The 15389-nt window shown below is 49.3% G+C and overlaps 1 protein-coding gene across 1 annotated transcript in view; it reads right to left on the bottom strand.

Moving 5' to 3' along the window:
- Window positions 1-15389, bottom strand: part of LOC120043545 (ribonucleoprotein PTB-binding 2-like) — a gene marked incomplete at its 5' end in the record, with an annotated part of 66504 nt that overhangs the window by 32968 nt on the left and 18147 nt on the right. The window contains one exon of the mRNA XM_038988103.1: window positions 6712-7181. Coding sequence (XP_038844031.1) covers window positions 6712-7181 — 470 coding nt within the window. The remainder of the gene's footprint in view (window positions 1-6711; window positions 7182-15389) is intronic.

Genomic DNA, 15389 nt, shown 5'->3' with positions numbered 1-15389 from the left:
TCATTGACACCCTGTTCTCTCACAGACTGCTACTCTGACACAGTTCTCCTCCTAATCTCCTCTGTCCCAGCCTGTCAATCAGGCAGGTGTGGCATCTCCTCTCCTCTCACTGACAGCTGTGACAGGGCAACCATGTCCCCGGTCACGGAACGGTCACTCTGTGGTCTTCAAAGTCTCTCCTCTATAGGGCCCTGGAAGTCTACTGCTGTCACACAGACCGACAACAAGGGCATTGGGTTTATGTCAGCTTGATGAACACACACATACACACACCCTAACCCCTCCTAACTCCTCCTAACCCCTCCTAACTCCTCCTAACCTCTCCTAACCCCTCCTAACTTATCCTAACCTCTCTTAACCCTCCTAACTCCCCCTAACCTCTCCTAACCCCTCCTAACTCCTCCTAACCCCTCCTAACCCCTCCTAACCCCTCCTAACCCCTCCTAACCTCTCCTAACCCCTCCTAACCTCTCCTCCTAACCCCTCCTAACTCCTCCTAACCCCTCCTAACCCCTCCTAACCCCTCCTGCCCTCTCCTAACTCCTCCTAACCCCTCCTACCCCTTCCTAACTCCTCCTAACTCCTCCTAACCCCTCCTAACTCCTCCTAACCCCTCCTAACTCCTCCTAACTCCTCCTAACCCCTCCTAACCCCTCCTAACTCCTCCTAACCCCTCCTACCCCCTCCTAACTCCTCCTAACTCCTCCTAACCCCTCCTAACTCCTCCTAACTCCTCCTAACTCCTCCTAACCCCTCCTAACCCCTCCTAACCCCTCATAACTCCTCCTAACCCCTCCTAACTCCACCAAATGTAACTCCACTCCTCTCCTCTTACAGGTACCCTGCTTTATCACTGATGACTCATGTAGTATACCGTTTTTCCCCAGAGCTCTGTCCGGTCTCTAGCCACAGAAAAAGAGAAAGGGGGGGGCACACACAGAGCGAAAGAGAGACTTCTCTCTACTGTCATTTACCTGCTAATAACACATAGCTTTCTAATGGGCCTGGCATTCTTAGATTGCCTCCTGCTTATTTTTTATTTTTTTATTTAACTAGGCAAGCCAGTGAAGAACAAATTCTGATTTACAATGACGGCCTACACCGGCCAAACCCGGACGACGCTGGGCCAATTGTGCACAACCTTATAGGACTCCAAATCAGTTGTGATACAGCCTGGATTCGAACCAGGGTGTCTGTAGTGACGCCTCTAGCACTGAGATGCAGTCCCTTAGACCGCTGCGCCACTCAGTAGCCCTTTATTTGTGAGAGGGTGACCCGACGCACACCGAGCGAGGCTTTGACAGTCACTGTAAGGATGGAGACTTTAATTCATTTAGCACTACAGTACTAGAGGAGTCACTCTCAAGCACTGCTGCCGGAGGATAGAACGTTTTTAAACAAATTAGAATGGAACTGAAATGGAGAAGAACCATCGAAACGAAACGAGGAGGGATGAACAATGGGAAGTTCTTACCTTTTGATATATATACAGTACGGTATGCCAATAGTGTGCAAAGCTGTCATCAAGGCAAAGGGTGGCAACTCTGAATAATCTCAAATATAAAATAAATTTTGATTGGTTTAACACTTTTTTGGTTGCTACATGATTCCATATGTGTTATTTCATAGTGTTAATGTCTTCACTATTATTCTACAATGTAAAATAAAGAAAAACCCTGGAATGAGTAGGTGTTCAATCTTTTGACTGGTACTGTATATAATGTAAATGTGATCTAACTTAGAATGTATGATATTAATCTAGTTTAAAAATGATAAAGATAGCCTAATTATTATTTTTAAAGCAAAAAAGGGTACAAAACAAGCAATGATGCAAACACCTCATGAAAGCTGATCTTGTTGAAAATAATAATTTTAAAAAATGCAATAATAAAGGCTCTAGAGGCAGCAGACTAGTGGTGATCATAGGGTTTAGGGTGGAGGAGAGCCCTTAGTGCACTGCAGAGGGATGGTGGTGGGGGTGAGGGGTTTAGGGTGGAGGAGAGCCCTTAGTGCACTGCAGAGGGATGGTGGTGGGGGTGGAGGGTTTAGGGTGGAGGAGAGCCCTTAGTGCATTGCAGAGGGGTGGTGGTGAGGGTGGAGGGTTTAGGGTGGAGGAGAGCCCTTAGTGCACTGCAGAGGGATGGTGGTGGGGTGGAGGGTTTAGGTGGAGGAGAGCCTTTAGTGCATTGCAGAGGGATGGTGGTGAGGGTGGAGGGTTTAGGTGGAGGAGAGCCCTTAGTGCATTGCAGAGGGATGGGGTGGGGGTGGAGGGTTTAGGGTGGAGGAGAGCCCTTAGTGCACTGCAGAGGGATGGTGGTGGGGTGGAGGGTTTAGGGTGGAGGAGAGCCTTTAGTGCATTGCGAGGGATGGTGGTGAGGGTGGAGGGTTTAGGGTAGGAGAGCCCTTAGTGCACTGCAGGGGATGGTGGTGAGGGTGGAGGGTTTAGGGTGGAGGAGAGCCCTTAGTGCACTGCAGAGGGATGTGGTGGGGGTGGAGGGTTTAGGGTGGAGGAGAGCCCTTAGTGCATGTGCAGAGGTTGGTGGTGGGGGTGGAGGGTTTAGGGTGGAGGAGAGCCCTTAGTGCACTGCAGAGGGATGGTGGGGGGGTGGAGGGTTTAGGGAGGAGGAGAGCCCTTAGTGCACTGCAAGGATGGTGGTGGGGGTGGAGGGTTTAGGGTGGAGGAAGCCCTTAGTGCACTGCAGAGGGATGGTGGTGGGGGTGAGGTTTAGGGTGGAGGAGAGCCCTTAGTGCACTGCAAGGGAGGGTGGTGGGGTGGAGGGTTAGGGAGAGGAGAGCCCTTAGTGCACTGCAGAGGGATGGTGGTGAGGTGGGGTGGGGGGTTTAGGGTGGAGGGAGAACCTTAGTGCACTGCATAGGGATGGTGGTGGGTGGAGGGTTTATGGAGGAGAAGCCCTTAGTGCACTGCAAGGGATGGGGTGGAGGTTTAGGGTGGAGGAGAGCCCTTAGTGCACGCAGAGGGATGATGGGGTGGGTGGAGGGTTTAGGGTGGAGGAGGCCCTTAGTGCACTGCAGAGGGATGGTGGTGGGGTGGAGGTTAGGGTGGAGGAGAGCCTTAGTGCACTGCAGAGGATGATGGTGAGGGTGGAGGGTTTAGGGTGGAGTAGAGCCCTTAGTGCACTGCAGAGGTATGATGGTGGGGGTGGAGGGTTTAGGGTGGAGGAGAGCCTTAGTGCATTGCAGAGGGATGATGGTGAGGGTGGAGGTTTAGGGTGGAGGAGAGCCCTTAGTGCACTGCAGAGGGATGATGGTGGAGGGTGGAGGGTTTAGGGTGGAGGAGAGCCCTTAGTGCCACTGCAGAGGGATGATGGTGGGGTGCAGGGTTTAGGGTGGAGCGAGAGCCCTTAGTGCACTGCAGAGGGATGGATGGTGAGGGTGGAGGGTTTAGGGTGGGGAGAGCCCTTAGTGCCGCAGAGGGATGATGGTGGGGGTGGAGGGTTTAGGGTGGAGGAGAGCCCTTAGTGCACTGCAGAGGGATGGATGGTGAGGTGGAGGGTTTTAGGGTGGAGGAGAGCCCTTAGTGCACTGCAGAGGGATGATGGTGGGGTGGGAGGGTTAGGGTGGAGGGAGCTGCCCTTAGTGCACTGCAGAGGGATGGTGGTGGGGGTGGAGGGTTTTAGGGTGGGAGGAGAGCCCTTAGTGCACTGCAGAGGGATGATGAGGGTGGAGGGTTTAGGGTGGAGGAGTAGAGCCCTTAGTGCACTGCGAGGGATGATGGTGAGGGGTGGAGGTTTAGGGTGAGTAGAGCCCTTAGTGCACTGCAGAGGGATGATTGGTGAGGGTGGAGGGTTTAGGGTGGAGGAGAGCCCTTAGTGCACTGCAGAGGGATGATGGTGGGGGTGGAGGGTTTTAGGGTGGAGGACGAGCCTTAGTGCATTGCAGAGGGATGATGGTGAGGGTGGAGGGTTTAGGGTGGAGGAGAGCCCTTAGTGCACTGCAGAGGGATGATGGTGAGGGTGGAGGGTTTAGGGTGGAGGAGAGCCCTTAGTGCACTGCAGAGGGATGATGGTGGGGGTGGAGGGTTTAGGGTGGAGGAGAGCCCTTAGTGCACTGCAGAGGGATGATGGTGAGGGTGGAGGGTTTAGGGTGGAGGAGAGCCCTTAGTGCACTGCAGAGGGATGATGGTGGGGGTGGAGGGTTTAGGGTGGAGGAGAGCCCTTAGTGCACTGCAGAGGGATGATGGTGAGGGTGGAGGGTTTAGGGTGGAGGAGAGCCCTTAGTGCACTGCAGAGGGATGATGGTGGGGGTGGAGGGTTTAGGGTGGAGGAGAGCCCTTAGTGCACTGCAGAGGGATGGTGGTGGGGGTGGAGGGTTTAGGGTGGAGGAGAGCCCTTAGTGCACTGCAGAGGGATGATGGTGAGGGTGGAGGGTTTAGGGTGGAGGAGAGCCCTTAGTGCACTGCAGAGGGATGATGGTGAGGGTGGGGGTGGAGGGCTTAGGGTGGAGGGTTTAAGGGCCTTCTGCATGTGTATTTTATATTGGGTTGAACAGAGAGGGTAGACAGAAAGGTGAGTAAGTCTGTATGTGTATTTTATATTGGGTTGAACAGAGAGGGTAGACAGAAAGGTGAGTAAGACTGTATGTGTATTTTATATTGGGTTGAACAGAGAGGGTAGACAGAAAGGTGAGTAAGACTGTATGTGTATTTTATATTGGGTTGAACAGAGAGGGTAGACAGAAAGGTGAGTAAGACTGTATGTGTATTTTATATTGGGTTGAACAGAGAGGGTAGACAGAAAGGTGAGTAAGACTGTATGTGTATTTTATATTGGGTTGAACAGAGAGGGTAGACAGAAAGGTGAGTAAGACTGTATGTGTATTTTATATTGGGTTGAACAGAGAGGGTAGACAGAAAGGTGAGTAAGACTGTATGTGTATTTTATATTGGGTTGAACAGAGAGGGTAGACAGAAAGGTGAGTAAGACTGTATGTGTATTTTATATTGGGTTGAACAGAGAGGGTAGACAGAAAGGTGAGTAAGACTGTATGTGTATTTTATATTGGGTTGAACAGAGAGGGTAGACAGAAAGGTGAGTAAGACTGTATGTGTATTTTATATTGGGTTGAACAGAGAGGGTAGACAGAAAGGTGAGTAAGACTGTATGTGTATTTTATATTGGGTTGAACAGAGAGGGTAGACAGAGGTGAGTAAGACTGTATGTGGTAACAGTTAGAATAGGAAAGGAGCCTAAGGTCAAGGGACCTCTGAGGTATGGGATATGTGAGGTATGGGACCTGTGAGGTATGGGACCTGTGAGGTATGGGATCTGTGAGTTATGGGATCTGGGAGGTATGGAATCTGGGAGGTATGGAATCTGGGAGGTATGGAATCTGGGAGGTATGGGACCTGTGAGGTATGGGACCTGTGAGGTGTAGGATCTGTGAGGTATGGGATCTGTGCGGTATGGGACCTGGGAGGTATGGAATCTGGGAGGTATGGAATCTGGGAGGTATGGGACCTGTGAGGTATGGGACCTGTGAGGTGTAGGATCTGTGAGGTATGGGATCTGTGCGGTATGGGACCTGGGAGGTATGGAATCTGGGAGGTATGGAATCTGGGAGGTATGGGACCTGTGAGGTATGGGATCTGTGAGGTTTGGGATCTGTGAGGTATGGGATCTGTGAGGTATGGGACCTGTGAGGTATGGGACCTGAGAGTTATGGGACCTGTGAGGTATGGGACCTGGGAGGTATGGGACCTGTGAGGTATGGGACCTGGGAGTTATGGGACCTGTGAGGTATGGGACCTGGGAGTTATGGGACCTGGGAGTTATGGGACCTGTGAGGTATGGGACCTGGGAGTTATGGGACCTGGGAGTTATGGGACCTGGGAGTTATGGGACCTGAGAGTTATGGGATATGTGAGTTATGGGATATGTGAGTTATGGGACCTGGGAGTTATGGGACCTGAGAGTTATGGGATATGTGAGTTATGGGATATGTGAGTTATGGGACCTGGGAGTTATGGGACCTGGAAGTTATGGGACCTGGGAGTTATGGGACCTGGGAGTTATGGGACCTGGGAGTTATGGGACCTGTGAGTTATGGGATCTGTGAGGTATGGGATCTGTGAGGTATGGGACCTGTGAGGTATGGGATCTGTGAGGTATGGGAACTGTGAGGTATGGGAACTGTGAGTTATGTGATCTTTGCATTATGGGATCTGTGAGTTATGGGCCCTGTGGGGTATGGGACTTGTGAGTTATGGGATCTGTGCATTATGGGATCTGTGAGTTATGTATATGAAACCATTAGGACGGATACTGTGGGTATGGCAGTGTGTAGGAGAAGATCTATAGCTTATCATCTGTTCACAACACACACACACACACACACAAACGCACAAGCACACACACACACACAAGCACACACACGATGCTGAAGCATAGGTCATAGCATAGCCTGCTGGTTCTGCAACAGCTAGGAGGCATCATGGTAATTTCATAATGTAGGTGTATTGATAGCTGTGTGGGACAAGTGGAGGGTTACAGGGAGGTGGAGGATGGGTGGATGAGAGGAAGTGGAGGGATGGAAGATAGGAGGGGTGGAACACGCACATGCACACGCACGCACACACACACAACACCCCACACCACACACACACACAACCCCCCACCCCACACACACACACACACACACACACAACCCCCCACCCCACACACTCACACACCAAGTACTCCACCTCAGACTCACCTGGCAGAAGACAGGCTTGTATCTGTCTGAGAACAGGAGGGTCAGCTCTTCTGAGTCGTACTCCTGGGGCAGCCGGTCCACACAGAGGCACTTAGAGTGGAGGTGGTGACCCGCAGTCAACTGGTTCACATCTGTCCATTGGACCATAACCGCACGGTCCCCCTCTGGTCGCCCCAGCAGCTCCGACCGCGCCCGCGACGCTGAGTCCTTCTTCATGTATTCCACGAAGCCGTAGCCCTTGGAGTGTCCAGTGAGCTCGCTGTAGACCAGAAAGCAGCGCTCGATGTTTCCGTAGGAACGGACCAGCTCCTCCAGCTGCTGGGCGGTGAAGGTGTGGGGCAGGTTGGTGAGGCAGAGCAGACTGTCTGTGGGCTGGAGCTGCACCGTGATGTCCCGGCTACGCACGATGCTCTGGTGGAGGGAGCGGATGGCATCCTGAGCCTGGTCACCGTTCAGCAGAGTCACAAATGCTGGAGGGACACGAATAGGGGCGCACAGAGACAGGGACGGAGACAGGGACGGAGACAGGGACGGAGACAGGGACGGAGACAGGGACGCACAGAGACAGGGACGGAGACAGGGACGGAGACAGGGACACACAGAGACAGGGACGGAGACAGGGACGGAGACAGGGACGGAGACAGGGACGCACAGAGACAGGGACGGAGACAGGGACGGAGACAGGGACGGAGACAGGGACGCACAGAGACAGGGACGGAGACAGGGACGGAGACAGGGACACACAGAGACAGGGACGGAGACAGGGACGGAGACAGGGACACACAGAGACAGGGACGGAGACAGGGACGGAGACAGGGACGGAGACAGGGACGGAGACAGGGACGCACAGAAACAGGGACGGAGACAGGGACAGGGGGACATAGAGAAAAGGACGGAGACAGGGTACATGGACACACAGAGACAGGGATGGAGACAGGGACACGGACAGTGATGCACCGAGACAGGGACGGAGACAGGGACATGGACACAGAGACAGGGACGGAGACAGAGACACGGACAGGGATGCAGAGACATGGACAGGGACAGTGAGACAGACATGGACAAGGAGACACAGACAGGGAGACACAGACATGGACAGAGAGACAGACATGGACAAGGAGACACAGACTTGGACAGGATGACACAGACATGGACAGGGAGACACAGACATGGACAGGAACATGGACAGAGACACAAACAAGGAGAAACACAGCCAGAGAAACACAGAGACACACAGAGCCACGCACAGAGATACACAGAGAGAAAGTCCCACATTAGCTGGGTGCAGCCTGGAAATAATCCACTCACTGACAGACATATTTAACCTGCTTCTAAACACACATTGACAGAACAGCATGCTAGATCACTATGACAGGGGAGGCGTTTACAACATCACAGGCCAATAAACATGGCTAATCAAACCTGAACCCTTTCAAACGAATGCTAACAGCCCGAAACGACGGTCTCACCCCCCCCCCCCCCCCCCCAACATGCCCCCCCTCGCCGACACGCCAGTGCAGTGATTCATGGGCTGTGAAATGAGGCGATAATGAATTGATATGGAATGTGTAGCGTAGCTAAAATATCCCTCAGCCGAGCGAAGGCTGTAGAGATAGCAGCTTCTGTCTGACAGACTGACTAGCTGGCCAAAACACGTGACTGCTGATTTAAAAATACATCTAAATAAACTTAATTTGCGAGTGCTGGTCATCTTCTTCATAAGTGACTACATGATTGTTAAACCTGCTAAACATTTAGTGTCTGTGGTAGGTCTGTGTTGAATATTCAGTTTAATTTAGTTGAATTTATTTGCACCAAAGAAAACAAGTGATAAACACCACTACAGGTACAAAAATGTATAAAAAAATGGTGTGCAGGTGTGGTTGGAAGCCGAAGGATAACAAAACCTACTGATTATAAATGAACAGATCAGTAAAAAAAAATCACTGAGTTGAAGTGCTATATCTTAAAAAAAAATATATTTAACCTTTATTTAACTAGACAAGTCAGTTAAGAACAAATTCTTATTTACAATGACGGCCTAGGAACTGCCTTATTCAGGGGCAGAACGACGGAATCTTTCATGGCTATCAGCCTCTTGCAGGTGACATCTTTTAACACAGAGCTGAGCCAACACGATCAAGGCCTGTTACATTTATCCTAATGCCCTTCCAACGTTCTGACAACGTTGTGCTAAGAGCAACAGGATAGAGACTAATACTGGCATTATCAGGAGAGGGACTTGGGTGCTGTCGAGTTATGACTAAGGATTTGAGAGACACCGGCACAGTTTAGCAGTGATCCCACTGATGTCTGATGTAACTGATGTAACGGTGGAGCTGAACCCAGAGCACTAATGTGATTCCAGGATTGTTCTGTCAGATAACACCAGAGAGGACCTCTCTCCCACGTCCCACCCGTCGGCTGCTAGAACTCCCAGCTCCATGTGCTCAACTTCACATTCCATTAAAGCGTTAATACACGCCGCCCGCCATCCTGCCCTGCAACCGCCCGCACAGAAATCAATTAACTCAACACTCTAATACTCAAACTGCATAATGGATCTATTTCTCTGAGCTGAGACGGTAATCTGGTTATACTGCAGTAAGTACAGTAACATCCCACTGAGAGTAGCCTGTATGCTGTCTTAGGCAGTTTTCCCTCTCTTTCTGTGTTTCTCTTTCTCTCTTTATTTCTCTCTCTCTCGTTCTTTCTCTTTCTCTCCCTTCATCAAACAATACACTCCAAGAAGTGGTGGCTTACTAAATGGAACACAGCTGATCAATATTTTCTTCATGTGAGAGAGTGGAGTGGAGGAATGGAGGGAGGAGGGGAGGACAGCTCAAACGTCTTAAATAGCTTACACAATAATCTTATAATACAGAGGCGTTCCAGAAGCTGCTGACAGGTTTTCAGGTTAAACGTTTCTCTCCAAAATACAAAGAGGCTCTTAATTACAGGGCTTCAAAACGCAGCGATTGAATTGTATTTCTATAAGGACTGTGTATGGCAAGAAGAACGTAAGGAAAGAAAGACAGAGGGAATCTGTTGTGGAATCATCTCAAAGCCTACAATTCTACATACCATGTTTCCTTGTGAAGTCGCTAATTAAAAACACAGGACACTGAGGAGGACAGCGATGACTACTGTATGATGGCTAAATCACATCGTGTAGAACACAGGACACTGAGGAGGACAGCGATGACTACTGTATGATGGCTAAATCACATCGTGTAGAACACAGGACACTGAGGAGGACAGCGATGACTATTGTATGATGGCTAAATCACATCGTGTAGAACACAGGACACTGAGGAGGACAGCGATGACTACTGTATGATGGCTAAATCACATCGTGTAGAACACAGGACACTGAGGAGGACAGCGATGACTACTGTATGATGGCTAAATCACATCGTGTAGAACACAGGACACTGAGGAGGACAGCGATGACTACTGTATGATGGCTAAATCACATCGTGTAGAACACAGGACACTGAGGAGGACAGCGATGACTACTGTGTGATGGCTAAATCACATCGTGTAGAACACAGGACACTGAGGAGGACAGCGATGACTACTGTGTGATGGCTAAATCACATCGTGTAGAACACAGGGCACTGAGGAGGACAGCGATGACTACTGTATGATGGCTAAATCACATCGTGTAGAACACAGGACACTGAGGAGGACAGCGATGACTACTGTATGATGGCTAAATCACATCGTGTAGAACACAGGACACTGAGGAGGACAGCGATGACTACTGTATGATGGCTAAATCACATCGTGTAGAACACAGGACACTGAGGAGGACAGCGATGACTACTGTATGATGGCTAAATCACATCGTGTAGAACACAGGACACTGAGGAGGACAGCGATGACTACTGTATGATGGCTAAATCACATCGTGTAGAACACAGGACACTGAGGAGGACAGCGATGACTACTGTATGATGGCTAAATCACATCGTGTAGAACACAGGACACTGAGGAGGACAGCGATGACTACTGTATGATGGCTAAATCACATCGTGTAGAACACAGGACACTGAGGAGGACAGCGATGACTACTGTATGATGGCTAAATCACATCGTGTAGAACACAGGACACTGAGGAGGACAGCGATGACTACTGTATGATGGCTAAATCACATCGTGTAGAACACAGGGCACTGAGGAGGACAGCGATGACTACTGTATGATGGCTAAATCACATCGTGTAGAACACAGGACACTGAGGAGGACAGCGATGACTACTGTATGATGGCTAAATCACATCGTGTAGAACACAGGACACTGAGGAGGACAGCGATGACTACTGTATGATGGCTAAATCACATCGTGTAGAACACAGGGCTTTGTTCACCTACTATGCTCCTGTCGATACCGTCCTGTAGATGACATCCTCTCTGTTTCTTCACTATGGCCATGTTTGTACTCCATGTACCCAACAGATGGTATCACAGGATGGGGACATGCCCCAACCCACATTAACAGTCCTCTTCGTCCACATCACTGAGATCTTCTCATGGACCAACACCACCACTCGTGTCAAGAGGGCGCAACAGCGTCTTTACTTCCTAACGTGGCTGAAGAAATTCGGTATGCCACCCCGAGTCCTCTCCAAATACTACCGCTGCACCATCGAGAGTGTCCTGACCGGTTACATCACGGCCTGGTACGGAAATTGCTCCATCCGTGACCGCAAGGCCCTCCAGCGGATGGTGAAGACGGCCCAGTTCTTCCACCCATCCAGGAGATCTACATGAAACGATGCCTGAGGAAGGCATGCAGCATCATCAAGGACCCCACACACCCCAGCCACACTCCAGTTCTCTCCCTTACCGTCGGGCAGACGATATCGGAGCATGAGGTCTGATACCAATAGGCTCAGAGAGAGTTTCTATCGACAAGCCATCAGACTGCTGAACACTTGAACTGGACTGACCACCTGCTCTGATTCTCCACATCACAACTGCTGCTACCAGACTCCTATTATACTGCTACATGTATATACTTGCCTCCCCTCGCCCCCTCCCTTCCCCAAAACACATGTAAATATTGGACTAAAATATTGGAACATTTAAACATTTAAACGTGTTAACGTGCTTCTACACCTGCATTGCTTGCTGTTTGGGGTTTTAGGCTGGGTTTCTGTACAGCACTTTGAGATATCAGCTGATGTAAGAAGGGCTATATAAATACATTTGATTTGATTTGATTAACCCTGGCAAGGCTGCCGGCCCAGACGGCATCCCTAGCCGTGTCCTCAGACCATGCGCAGACCAGCTGGCTGGTGTGTTTACGGACATATTCAATCAATCCCTATCCCAGTCTGCTGTTCCCACATGCTTCAAGAGGGCCACCATTGTTCCTGTTCCCAAGAAAGCTAAGGTAACTGAGCTAAACGACTACCGCCCCGTAGCACTCACTTCCGTCATCATGAAGTGCTTTGAGAGACTAGTCAAGGATCATATCACCTCCACCCTACCTGACACCCTAGACACACTCCAATTTGCTTACCGCCCCAATAGGTCCACAGACGACGCAATCGCAACCACACTGCACACTGCCCTAACCCATCTGGACAAGAGGAATACCTATGTGAGAATGCTGTTCATCGACTACAGCTCAGCATTTAACACCATAGTACCCTCCAAACTCGTCATTAAGCTCGAGACCCTGGGTCTAGACCCCGCCCTGTGCAACTGGGTCCTGGATTTTCTGACGGGCCGCCCCCAGGTGGTGAGGGTAGGAAACAACATCTCCACCCCGCTGATCCTCAACACTGGGGCCCCACAAGGGTGCGTTCTCAGCCCTCTCCTGTACTCCCTGTTCACCCATGACTGCGTGGCCATGCAAGCCTCCAACTCAATCATCAAGTTTGCAGACGACACTACAGTGGTAGTGGCCTACAGGGATGGCCTACAGGGAGGAGGTGAGGGCCCTCGGAGTGTGGTGTCAGGAAAACAACCTCACACTCAACAAAACAAAGGAGATGATTGTGGACTTCAGGAAACAGCAGAGGGAGCACCCCCCTATCCACATCGACGGGACAGTAGTGGAGAAGGTGGAAAGTTTTAAGTTCCTCGGCGTACACATCAAGGACAAACTGAATTGGTCCACCCACACAGACAGCATGGTGAAGAAGGCACAGCAGCGCCTCTTCAACCTCAGGAGGCTGAATAAATTTGGCTTGTCATCAAAAACACTCACAAACTTTTACAGATGCACAATCGAGAGCATCCTGTCGGGCTGTATCACCGGCTGGTACAGCAACTGCTCCACCCACAACCGCAAGGCTCTCCAGAGGGTAGTGAAGTCTGCACAACGCATCACCGGGGGCAAACTACCTGCCCCCCAAGACACCTACACCACCCGATGTCACAGGAAGGCCAAAAAGATAATCAAGGACAACAACCACCCGAGCCACTGCCTGTTCAACCCACTATCATCCAGAAGGCGAGGTCAGTACAGGTGCATCAACGCTGGGACCGAGAGTCTGAAAAACAGCTTCTATCTCAAGGCCATCAGACCTTTAAACAGCCACTATTAACATTGAGTGACTGCTGCCAACATACTGACTCAAATCTCTAGCTACTTTAATAATCAAAATTTGGATGTAATAAATGTATCACTAGTCACTTTAAACAATGCCACTTTATATAATGTTTACATACCCTACATTACTCATCTCATATGTATATACTGTACTCGATAGCATCTACTGCATCTTGCCTATGCCGTTCGGCCATCGCTCATCCATATATTTATATGTACATATTCTAATTCATTCCTTTACACTTGTGTGTATAAGGTAGATGTTGTGAAATTGTTAGATTACTTGTTAGATATTACTGCATGGTCTGAACTAGATGCACAAGCATTTCGCTACACTCGCATTAACATCTGCTAACCATGTGTATATAACTAATAAAATTTGATTTGATTTTGACTATAAATTGTGCCTTTCTGTATTATACTTATGCTAAAATGTTTATATTCTATTGAGGCATTTACTTTATGTTGGTATTCTTATCTTGTATTATTTCTTATTGTTGTTGCATTGTGGAGAAGGAACCTGTAAGTAAGCATTAGAATATGTGGACAACTACAAATACCTAGGTGTCTGGTTAGACTGTAAACTCTCCTTCCAGACTCACATCAAACATCTCCAATCCAAAGTTAAATCTAGACTTGGCTTCCTATTTCGCAAACAAAGCATCCTTCACTCATGCTGCCAAACATACCCTTGTAAAACTGACCATCCTACCGATCCTAGACTTCGGCGATGTCATTTACAAAATAGCCTCCAATACCCTACTCAATAAATTGGATGCAGTCTATCACAGTGCCATCCGTTTTGTCACCAAAGCCCCATATATTACCCACCACTGCGACCTGTACGCTCTCGTTGGCTGGCCCTCGCTTCATACTCATCGCCAAACCCACTGGCTCCAGGTCATCTACAAGACCCTGCTAGGTAAAGTCCCCCCTTATCTCAGCTCGCTGGTCACCATAGCAGCACCCACCTGTAGCACGCGCTCCAGCAGGTATATCTCTCTGGTCACCCCCAAAACCAATTCTTCCTTTGGCCGCCTCTCCTTCCAGTTCTCTGCTGCCAATGACTGGAGCGAACTACAAAAATCTCTGAAACTGAAACTGGAAACACTTATCTCCCTCACTAGCTTTAAGCACCAGCTGTCAGAGCAGCTCACAGATTACTGCACCTGTACATAGCCCATCTATAATTTAGCCCAAACAACTACCTCTCCCCCTACTGTATTTATTTATTTATTTTGCTCCTTTGCACCCCATTATTTCTATCTCTACTTTGCACATTCTTCCACTGCAAATCTACCATTCCAGTGTTTTACTTGCTATATTGTATTTACTTCGCCACCATGGCCTTTTTTTTGCCTTTACCTCCCTTATCTCACCTCATTTGCTCACATTGTATATAGACTTATTTTTCTACTGTATTATTGACTGTATGTTTGTTTTACTCCATGTGTAACTCTGTGTTGTTGTATGTGTCGAACTGCTTTGCTTTATCTTGGCCAGGTCGCAATTGTAAATGAGAACTTGTTCTCAACTTGCCTACCTGGTTAAATAAAGGTGAAATAAAATAAATCAATAAAAATGTTGGACAGTGTATACCATGTGTATCCCGTACATATGACTAATAAACAGGCAAGGCCCAGCTAGAAGGACAGTCCCAGAGTTCAGACCATGGCTGTAACACAAACAGGTGATTTGTTTTTCCTCATCTCTTTTGTTGCCGTTAGAAGCCCAAACTAGGCCCTGCCAGCTGATTTACAGCACGTCAATTAAAGGAGCATCCACTATAGGCAAAGCCGGGGTTCTTGTGTCTCTCTGCAAACACTCACAATTTGGATATAAACACACAGAGACGCAACAGACACGTGTCAACAGAACAAGGTCAACTCGAGTCTAACTCTTTCACAGCAAGAATGAATGTTTTCTCTCCACAACCGTAGCCCTGGCGTCTCTTTCTCTCCCTCCCTGACAGCTAACATAAAGCTCAGAGAGAGAAATGTAATTGAATTGAGAGAGCGAGTGAACACGTTTCACTGTTATCACAAACTGATCATCAGAGCAGCACTTTAATTTGCATCTCTCCTCAGCGACCCTGGTCTAAAGTATTGTGT

The sequence above is a fragment of the Salvelinus namaycush genome, unplaced genomic scaffold (genome assembly GCF_016432855.1).
Source record: "Salvelinus namaycush isolate Seneca unplaced genomic scaffold, SaNama_1.0 Scaffold950, whole genome shotgun sequence".
Classification (NCBI taxonomy): Eukaryota; Metazoa; Chordata; class Actinopteri; order Salmoniformes; family Salmonidae; genus Salvelinus; species Salvelinus namaycush.
The sequence above is the reverse complement of the archived record's forward strand: the minus strand, read 5'-3'. Positions and strand labels throughout refer to the sequence as shown.